This window comes from Vanellus vanellus (assembly GCF_965231255.1).
Source record: "Vanellus vanellus genome assembly, chromosome: 7".
Taxonomy (NCBI): domain Eukaryota; kingdom Metazoa; phylum Chordata; class Aves; order Charadriiformes; family Charadriidae; genus Vanellus; species Vanellus vanellus.
In genome coordinates, this window is record NC_138912.1 from 21,965,368 (window position 1) to 21,975,757 (window position 10,390).

The 10,390-nt window shown below is 43.7% G+C and overlaps 1 protein-coding gene and 1 long non-coding RNA gene across 2 annotated transcripts; both read right to left on the minus strand.

The window, feature by feature from the left end:
* Positions 1-1,608: 1,608 nt before the first annotated feature.
* Positions 1,609-4,452, minus strand: LOC309674519. Its single transcript, XR_014269402.1, has 3 exons — positions 4,169-4,452; positions 2,829-3,052; positions 1,609-2,330 (listed from the first exon to the last, which is right to left on the minus strand). It is a non-coding gene; the product is annotated as an uncharacterized lncRNA (long non-coding RNA).
* A 1,943-nt stretch (positions 4,453-6,395) lies between these two features.
* Positions 6,396-10,267, minus strand: BLOC1S2 (biogenesis of lysosomal organelles complex 1 subunit 2). The gene is made up of 5 exons (XM_082486150.1): positions 10,120-10,267; positions 9,113-9,229; positions 8,102-8,221; positions 7,499-7,603; positions 6,396-6,952 (listed from the first exon to the last, which is right to left on the minus strand). Exons 1-5 carry the CDS (start codon positions 10,169-10,171, stop codon positions 6,921-6,923), a joined length of 426 nt encoding a protein of 141 aa, XP_082342276.1. The 5' UTR covers positions 10,172-10,267; the 3' UTR covers positions 6,396-6,920.
* Between the last annotated feature and the right edge of the window lie 123 nt (positions 10,268-10,390).

The window sequence follows — 10,390 nt, forward strand, 5'->3', positions numbered from 1 at the left end:
AACCCCAAAACCCTGCACAAGAGGATTAATTCCCTAAAATTGTGACCTTGAGACCCTCCTGTCCTGTGCTCACACACTGCAAGAAATAACAAGCTCTGAGAGCCATGCAGGCTAATCTGAACTCTCTTCATGGGGTGAAATGTGGCCTCTTTTATAGGAAACAGCATATGATAACCATTAGAGACAGAATAAAATGATTGTACCTGCTGTAGGTTAGAAGCATGAGTAACCACTATGGGCAGTTAAACTTTAGCAAGGTTTTAGGTTGCACAGTCCAGGTAATGTTAGTTGTAAGAAACTTCAGAAGGCAAAAATGAACTGGTCGTTCCATTGGCTTTTATCCTTCAGGTGAAATTTGGCCTCTGTACTTAGGTAAGGTATCAAAGATTTCCTGCCATAATTCCCAGCTTAAATGCATTTTAGCATCTTTCAAAGCAATATTTACCTTTGGATTTGAACACCTATTCACTCTTCTCACATTGATTCTCATCTTCATTTTATAATATATTTTAAATTGCAAACACTTTGTAGTATTTTATTGCATCAATTTCCTATACCGTGCCTGTATTGCATTGCTCTCTAACTACTCCCTGAGCAGTGCCTTTAGGTAAAATTCTTTAACTTGCTATGATGTCAGACAGGTGCCTGGTTTCTTTATGGCAGCTTGCCTGAACTTCCTTTGTTCACAGTTCAACACTTTGGAAATGAAGGAGAGAGAGAGGGAGAACAATGGCCACCAGTGAAAAGTAGCCCTGGCTATCTTGGGATATACTCGTCCCACTGGGATGACATACCCAGTTACTAGGGTGGAAAGCTGTGTGAGGGTGCCACCACAGCCATCTGCTCTCCAGGTGATAACCCAGACCTCACAAGGTACAACAGCTATCATTTACAACAGCAAGATAGTAGGACAATTCAATGCCAGTGAGCCAAAGGTCTCTCCAGATTCTGCCAGGCTTTGCTCCTATACTAAATGAAACATCAGCTCTTCCCACTTCTGACCTTTCAGTTACTTTCTCCCCAAAGAACACCTCTACCTAGGGAAAATCTTGCAGGAAAGTACCTGTTCCTTTGAAGAACTTTTGGGAGAGTGACATAAGTCCTTTTTCCACTGAACTCTACACCTTTGTCAATCAGAACTCATTTCACAACATAAGGTCCATACAACACCATTGCACTGAGCCCAAACACATCGTGAACATAGAACCATACTTCTTACTGAGCTGAAACAATTTATCAATAAGGAACACAGCTTTCAAGTTACATCCACTTGCCTCAGGCAAGTTATTCTTCAGCTGCAGTATGTTTCCCATGAGGGGCAAAGGAAATGACCCAGGAGGGACTTTCCCAGTTTCAGACATCTTCCTCCACGGTGAACAGACAAGAAGGCAGACAATGCAAACCAGCAAGAAAATGATTGTGGCTCCCAGGGGTTCCATTCCGACGTGGAACAGGAAGGGCTGAAGCTGCATCCTGGAAGCCTCACTTTATGAAGCCTACAGCAACAACAACAGTGCAAAGGTAACCAACAGCTGCTCTCATTTCTTCTGGGTTAAACATACTGGTTAGAAAAAATTACTCACTGCCAACAAACTTGAATGAACTACTTTAATTTTTAAGTCTTTGTGACCTTTTTAAAGGTCAACCTTGTACTACTGTAATATCAGAAAGCAGGGACAAACATTAATCATTAATGAACCTTTCATTAACAAAACCTGTCATACTTTCATAGGACGCTTGTCTTCTGCCTATTACTGTTGCTTGTATGTTTGTCCTTTGATGGGATGCTGCAAATACAACAATGTATTTATCTTCAGGCCCTTATATACACTTGTGATTAACATCCCACTGGATCCCTTTTAATATTTCTATTGAACACAGAGTTCCGGGTTAAAAAGTATACTCCATTCTAGAAGAGTTGTTTTTCAGCTGTTGGACATGTTGCAGTTTCCTCTAATGATTTAAGAGCCCATTCTGAAGACTTAGGACATCCCCACGAAGTACTGCTCTGAAAGTTGGATCACTTCAGCATAACCTGTTAGAGCAGCTGGGCTGTGCCAGGGAAAAAATCCTTCTCTGGAACTGAACTCTTCTGTTTCTGCTTAAAGAGCTGTATTTGCTTGGCTGATTCACCCTCTGGTTTGTTTCAGTCCAAGTTTCAGTCCAAGTCCTCAAGAACTGCTTCAACTCTGAAGCAGTTTGCATAGACCGCTTTGATGAGATACGTTGCCCCCTGACTCTTGTGTCAGCCCACTCTTTCCTCTGTTCTCTTCCATGTTCTTCGCTTCAAGTACCCACTACTTTCTTACTATCTTTTCCACCAGGAAACACTGCAGAAGAGAAGAGAAGAGATAGAGTCAGAGAGAGATAGAAGAGATACAGTATCTGCCTGTACCTCCTCTAGAACTTCTCATGGACTCTCCAGGAGAAATGTTTGAGCAGCAACCAAGTTGTGCCTCTGCTTTTGGACTACGCATTTCTCCAGGACGATGCTGTTCATACACACCTAGTTATGTCTTTTCTGTGGTGTTACTCTCCAAGGACCTGCCATCCTTACCATGATTTGGATTCTACCAGTCACACAGAGGGCCCTCAGGTGGAGAGGGGAATGGTTACTCAGAAACAGAACTGAGAAAAAAGCTGACAGCTCTTGGCCTAATTGGGATGCCACTGTCACTCAATCATCTAGCCAGCCAGGTAGTCAGTCTCTAAAATTTCCTTCCAATAAAGAGTCACTTGTGGGACAAGCTCCTCTGCCCATTTCTCCTTCCTGGAGGTGGGATATTCAAGAGTTTGTGAAGGAATTTGCTATTCCTTAGCTTTCTTACCAGAAAACACCAAGCGCTTGCTGGCAATGCATGGCTCGATGGATTTCCATCTTCAGAGTTCCTGGAGGTTTTCATCTTTGTAGTTTTAAAATAGCGTTGTGATTTCTATATGTAGGAAAGCATCTTTTTCAACAAGAACAAGATTTGGTCCTTTGCCTTTACTGCTTTATCTTGTGGAAGTTTTCTCTGCTGACACATCGCCCTCTTGTGGCCCTCCTGCGATCCTGTCAAGGAAAGACAATGAGCAGAGAAATGCCATATTACTTTTCTTTGAAATTTTCTATGCCCTGATCACACAGATTATTAAACCTTCCAACAGCATGCTGGGTTGTATGTGGTGAGTAGATCTCTTCATCAAAGCAACTATCAAACGCATCTGCGAGTAAAACAAAGCATGGCTAAATCAACTGTTCTACAAAACTGGATCCAAATAGGCACGTCAGTATATTTAAATCTATTCTTGACCCTGTTCTTTGCCTTGCTATAAAGATACAAACGAGAAGAAACCAGCCCTTGGACTATGAAGAGGTGGGATGGGGCAGGCCAGGAAGCTCCATGAAGACTGAGCCTTCCCCAGATGAGGTAAGTAGAGGGAACAAGATACAATGGTTTTACCTGCATATGATCATATTTACCTATCCACTGTCACTCAGCCCCCTTGATCCACTTCACCTTGAGGGGTAAGGAGCAATCCCTGTTAACACCAGCTGCATGGATGCTGTCTTAGAGGGCACCATTCTAGTTTTCGTCATGACACTGACAGCATCCTCTGCTTTCAGACATGTCTGGAGATCTGAGAAGTGCTGTTTAGGGCTTACAGCTAGTACGTGTGTACTGCAGAGTGGTGTTTTGTACAGTCACAAACTGCTTAATCACAAATTTCCAATTCTCTGCTGAGCAGAAGACAAACTCTAGCCCTCATGCTCCTGAGAATGTGTGCTTGCTTAGCTAGTGCTAGCCTCTCCTTGAATGCAACCCTTTCTGCCCAAACACTCTAACTCCCGTGTTAGTAGAATTCCTTCTGGGGTGCCGTCATGCCCATAGCTGCCTTTAGGAACATAGCACGCTGCAGGCACACATCACGGAAGGAAAGTCCTGCTGCTACAGGATGAGCTTGATACATTAAACCATGCTTAAGAAGGATGAGGCATATAACCGTCCCCTCTTTTCTATTAAGAAAGACTAGCAGCCCTCAAACATCTTCACTATTATGTGCCTCCCCATGGCCTCAAGATGAAAAGGTGCCGTACTGGGTCCAAGGCAGCCCCAGCTAGAAGTGCTTAGAAGATATAAACACAAAACGGGCCATGCTGTTCTTCTTGGCCACTTCAGGAACTTACCTAGCAAGGCTTCCGTTATGATGCCTATGACGGTGAATCCTTCTTACTATGGAACTATGAGTTTTGGCAACCCAACTGGAACGTGGACAGTATGTGTTAAGGAAAATAGGATGGTGACTGGGGCACATCTTAAAGATGGAGCAGGACTGTCATGCATACAGTTCTGCACACAACTTGAATCTGTGGAGTCTGTCTCCCACTGAGGGTCTGAGCATATGGTCCACATCCAATAAGGGAGTGGACTTGCAACTACATTGGCAGTGTGCTGCCATTAGAGTATGGAGTCTGTCTGGCCCATGTTCCAGTCTATGTTCAATACTGGATTTGCAGCCTATCTGCATGAGCAGAACTTCTTTGGCTTGCTGCCACGCAATAGGAAAAGTCACTGATATTTAGGGCTTGATCTTATCCTTATCACATGGAAACGATCACAATTCTCTAGACAGTAGATGGCCAGCATCTCCTTAGGATGCAACTCTGTCATGCCTCCATCTTGGCATCTGCAGCTAGCCAAAGTGCAGGTCAGCCGCATCCCTGCAGTGGAGAACAACCCCTTTGTGTACTAGCACCCACTCTGTGCCTCTAGCACCATCTTCCCATAAAGAGCTGGGAATTGGAGATCACTAGTACTGGAAGAACAGCAGTCTTGTTTCAATCCTGAAACAACCAACTTTGTTATGTATTTCAGTGGCTAGTCAGCTCTAGATGATGTCCAGATATCCAGAACCATTTCCAACCTGATATGAATCAGCAACTGTTCTGTTCTTAGACAAGGGTAGGGGCCAGGCAGAGGGCTTGCGCAGGATCAGGGACATGCAAGTGCTATATGCTGTAAGGAAAATCCACATTTTTCCAGGGAACAGAGGAGCTCTGAGCAGCATCCTCAAGCTTTTACATTTGCAGCCAAACACCTGTGATTCCCGTCCATAATGGCAAAGAGAAAGGGTGGTACTATCAAAACCACTGGTAAGTCTGGCTGAATCACATCTAGTTCTTGTATAATCTACAGATCCATGAAACACTGAAGAAGCAGGACTTTTAGATTGTTTACCACCTTGTCTTTTTGCTCTTGATGTATTACACTTCCCAGCATGAGAGATCACCAAGCAGGCCACTGTCCAGGCTGTCATTCAAATGCCAGTCTCAAGGCACGAAGCTTTTGGATCTGGCTGGCTAGATCCTCTTATCCAGCAGAACTGTGAACACACCATGAATTCTGAGAAGATGAGCTGTCAGACTTTAAAACACGCTGTTCTACATGGTATAATTCCCTGCAACACAGAAATGATAACTCATCTGTTGGTAACTCTTCCAATTGTGTTGGAGGGTGTCGCTTTGGTAACGACACTAAAATGTCTGATTTGCTTCTACACATGTAAAAGTCATCAGTGACTAACTATGGATAAAAGCAGTACAGATACAAATGGCTGGGTACTTCTGGGAGACTTAACTCTGTTCTTTAAAGATGCTCATTCCAAAAAGGCCTTTCTTCATAGTGAACTCAGCTCTCTCTCTTAAATCCTACACCAGGGCCATATAAAATAGTATTTTCCATTTTAAACCCAGGATTTTTAAAGCAACGTTGAAGACTCTCAAAGGTCATCCGTTTCACTGCTTTTAAATAGCACTAGGCAAGCGTGTCAATCGTGACTATTTACAGTGGCTGTACACTGACTGACACATTATGATATTTACCACATTGACACCTGACTAGGTATTCTTCTAAACAGCCTGTAGGAACTTTGAACTACTTCTTTCCTACATTAGCACTTGTACTATCCTTGACTGCAAGTCACTCAAAAGCCAGCTTGAACTAGTCAGGGTCAACAAGTACAGAAAAAAAAAAAAAAAACTTGAAACAGGAGCACCTGTTCAGTAAGAAGGGGCCTGCTAAATTAGCAATTTGGAACACTGTTAATCTGGTAGAGAAGCAGCATTTTGCACTGGGCATGCCTCTTCAAAAACTACTAGGATCAAAATGTATTGGTAAAGTAGAGGAAGGATCTGCTAAGTTAACTGAGCATGTGATAAAGCAATACTTCTTGCAATTTCACCTGAGGTCCAGACAGTCAAAGAATATAAGGAACACTTCACACTGAGTTTAAAGCATGTTCTCTTCTATGATCTCCAGTAGCTGGAAGGAGTTTGTCTTTATTAACAGACCCTTTGAAAAAATAAAAAGACGACCTACATAATCTTTCCAACAGGAATTTGAGATTCCAGAGAGGTAAATGCAGCAAGTTGTTTTATTGTGAATTTATAATAACTAGTCTCTCTATTTTAAACAGATAAAGACGGATACCAAACTGAAGTGTTTTCAATATCATGCTCATAACCCCAAAGGTCCAGGTATCTTCTCACTGCAGAGCTCAATGAAGGAAAAAATTATGTTTAGGTCCTGCTGCTACTAAGGTAAAACATCCTCATAGGTTATGGAGGGCTTTTCCTAGATAGGGTATTTAATGTGGAACATAGGACTAACACACAGATAGACAGTGTCAACATGTGGGTTAGGGACAGGTTCCAACTTTTCACTGTGGAACAACTGAGGCAACAGAACCATTTGGAGAAGGGGAAAATATCACTCAGTCTTAAGCCTGAATACAGCCTACTGTATTCAATAGATAGAAGTCACCAGTCTTGATGTTAGCTGTAACCAAATCCTTGTCAACATATAGCATTGCTGTTGTGCAACTTAAACAGAGATCAGTCTGACTCATAGCCCAACTCCAACTTAAAGACTGTTGTAATTTCATCGTTTCTCCAGTTTTTTGTACTTGGCTTCTGCAGAAGGAAAAATAACAATATTTTAGGACTAGATAGGTAAAAGCTTTGAATCCTGTAAGCTGCTATACATCTTACAACTCAAGTTAATTTAGGGTATCACTCACGGTCACTTTTTCCTAAAGCATTTAGGCAAATATAATTGTACAATAAAAATTTTAATAACCAGGTGCTTAAGTCAGACAACTAATATTAATTTAAGCCAAGGGGAGTTGGGTGTCTGGTGGAACTTTATGAATCCCTCTATTTGCAGGATTAAACATCTGTCTTTAAAATTTGGACCAGTGCACATTGTAAAAGAGAAATCAAGCCTCGCTAATAAGCTGTAGTTCAATAATACCTGTACTAGTCCACCTCTATAGAATTTGATATATTAATCTTTTCCCAACACTGGCCACTACAGATACAACGTTTGTTGTTCAAAAGCAGGGCAACGCTTTGCTGCATAGGCAACTCCGCAGCTCAGCCTTGTTAAATAAGGGACGAGTTTACTTTAAATTCCCTTGCAAGGTACAATGCTGCTAGGTAGTAGAGGACAATAGTTACCAAGTTTTTTGGAATATGCATCCAGTTTATAAGCTGCCTGTTCGAGAGCTGCAACTTGCTCCTCAATTAGGTTGATTTGTTCCAGATATGGCTGAAGAGCAGCATCTTAAAAAAGCAGAAAAATCATATCTGTCAGTTCTTAGTAATTCACTTCCAAGAAACAGTTCACATTCAAAACAAGAATTTCTCATTACATTCTTCAGATAAAACACTTTAAAAGCTCATTCCTTCCCCTGCCCCAAAACCAAGTGGTGATACTGATAGCCATGTTCCAGCAAAGCATGAAATGTTTAAGAGTACTGGCTAAACTCAACACAAGTAACAATACAACGTGAATCAAAAGAAGACTTATTTCATTCCTATGAGATCCAAAATTTGGAGTAGAACAGCACATAAACTCAGATGTGTTTTCTTTTATGCTAGTCTATGCAGTCCATAGCTTAAAGAAATACACAAGATTGGCATCGTATAGCAGCACCTACATTTCAGTGAGTTTTCTTTCCTTCAGCACCTAAAGGAGCGTGAACCATCCAACTCTTAGATGCTTTATTTCCCAAACAAGCATACCGTTCATTAAAGCCCCACCTTATTTGACTTACTTACATTTTTGATTTAAATCCTTCAGATTTCTACTGATGTTTATAGCAATATCTTTCATTTCTAGGTACTTCAAGCTAGTCAGCTTATTCATGTTTTCCAAGAGTTTGTAGTCCTCACTGGTGGCTTAAAAAGATGAGAGTTTATTTTAATTAAAAGCTGATGTGGTTTGAATTGGGTGCAGACTCTTCAACAGGACAAGCTATTTCAAACCAATAGCCAAACATAACAAATAATAGTTTAGATGGTTGTCGTGGTTTAGGCTACAGGTATTAGTATAATGCTCTACAAAAAGAGAGATGATATTTTGTGAATTGTAAAAATCAACCGGACAGATGAATACTTATTCACTTGCAATTTTTTTTTAAGAGAAAAATTGACTAATTCCTCACATTTCTACTTTTATTCTGTCAAACACTTATGTAAACAAAATGTTTACTTATGTTTACTTTTTGTAAACAAAACTGATAGCACAAATCCAGATGGCAATCTGTACCATATACCTTTCAAGTCCATGCATATCAGTAGTGCTGCAGAGCGTTTTCAAAATTAGAGCCTATGGAACCCACCAACTTGTTTGCTCCAGTTAATGTTGCACAGCAGTTTATGCTAAAGCATGAGTGTTGGAAAACATGAGTATAATCCTTGCTCACACTCAGAAACAAAATAGCTGCACATGTTCCACTCTCAGTTGTGCTTCTCTTCCAGTCCTTCTTAACCTAGATTCCTTTTGTTTGTTTGTTTGTTTTTCCATGTACAAGCTTCTGCAGTACTACAAAGATATTTTTTTTTAAGTTGCTTATATCAGACTGAATTCTTTTGGAAAGTATTTGTGCTAATCTGGGACTTCATTAGTATGACCAATCTCAGTGTTGTTAGTAGTCGAGCAACATGCCAGACTTGAACTGCCAGTCTTGTTAGATATGCTCTAAGCAGGTATTCCTTAAACAAACTACACAACAGATTTCTTTAAAAGAAACAAAAATTTACTTGCAGGTCAGTATTGCAGTTCCTTACCTGTCAGTTCACCTGTTAAATAAATGGCCATTTTGTTGAACATGTCTTTACAGAGTTCATTAATGTCTGCCTCTGCTGGCTCCTTAGCTTCCTCCGCTGTTTCAACAACAGGATCCTCTAATCGGGGTACAGACATTACAGGATTAGGAGAAAGTTAGTAGCTACAGAAACACACCATAGAAATTGAATGTTCCCTTTCTTTTTTCAAAATGACTTACACCTACTTTCCATATAACTTATCTGCTTCACACTAGGGGCTAATGGGCAGTTTCCTTGAAGCGGCATCAAGATTATTTCAAAGTAATGCTTTAGGGAACGTTTAAGGGACAGGCACCTGCCCTGACCACACTTGCAAATATCAGCCCCCTCCCGTGCGTAGAAGACAAGACAGGAATTCGGGAAGAACTTTTGAGTGACGTTATGCTCAATGCTACTGATGTTTACTTCTAGTCGCTGATTTAGAATACGAGAACAGTCCCCCCAGTCATTTCACATGGGGCTACAACAGATCCCCACCTGTGGAAAGCGATAGTCACCGCTTTTCTTCTCCAAACCCCTTTCTACCACAACCTGCCCTTGTTCTGCTCTCCGCAGGAGCAGTCCAGCACCTCCTCCTCAGCCCGACAGGCCGCTCTGTGCTTTGTCGGCAGCATTTGCCGGCTTGAACTCCAAGGCTGGGCCGAGGCCCGCGGCTCCCGCCGGCGAAAAAGCGGCGCGGGGAAGGTGACAGGCACACGCGGGTAAGGCCCTGGTAGGATGCGGCCGCCGGGCTCCAAGGGAGCCGCCGGTCGGCCCGACCGGCATCTGCGGAGCCCCGGGCCCGCCCCGCGGCCGACCCCCACCCCACCGCCGGAGCTCTTCCCGCCGCGGGGCGGCTGCTCCCTGCGCCGCACCGGGAGCAGGCCGCGGCCTGGCGGAGCCCGGCCACCACCAGGCGGCCAAGGGGGCGAACCCGGAGGGGAGCGAACCCGGAGACAGCCCTCCCAGCCCCCGCCCCGGCCCCTTACGCTTGGCGGGCTGCGCGCCGGCCTCAGGCAGCCCCTCCGCCGCGGTCGCCATGGCGACAGGCCCCCTCCCGCCGCGCCTGCTTCCGCAGTCGCCCCCGCGCAAGGCCGTGGCTCCGCCCCTCACCGCCGCGGCGCATGCGCGACTACGGGTGGGCCGGGCGGTGGCGGGGGGCATGGGGTAGGCCGCAGCCCTCAGCGGTGGGTCGGGACCGGCACGGCGGTGGCATCCCCGCCGGCCCCGGCCCTCTCCCCGCTGGGTCATGCAGCAGCC

Bases quoted from the DNA above. Each gene is read 5' to 3' on its own strand.
- BLOC1S2 (XM_082486150.1), bottom strand. From the start codon at position 10,171: ATGGCGACCGCGGCGGAGGGGCTGCCTGAGGCCGGCGCGCAGCCCGCC. The intron at 8,222-9,112 runs GTAAGGAACTGC...CATCTTTTTAAG, and splicing joins TTTAACAGGTGAACTGACAG to CCACCAGTGAGGACTACAAA. The intron at 6,953-7,498 runs GTAACTATTGTC...TTCCTTCTGCAG, and splicing joins TGCATATTCCAAAAAACTTG to AAGCCAAGTACAAAAAACTG.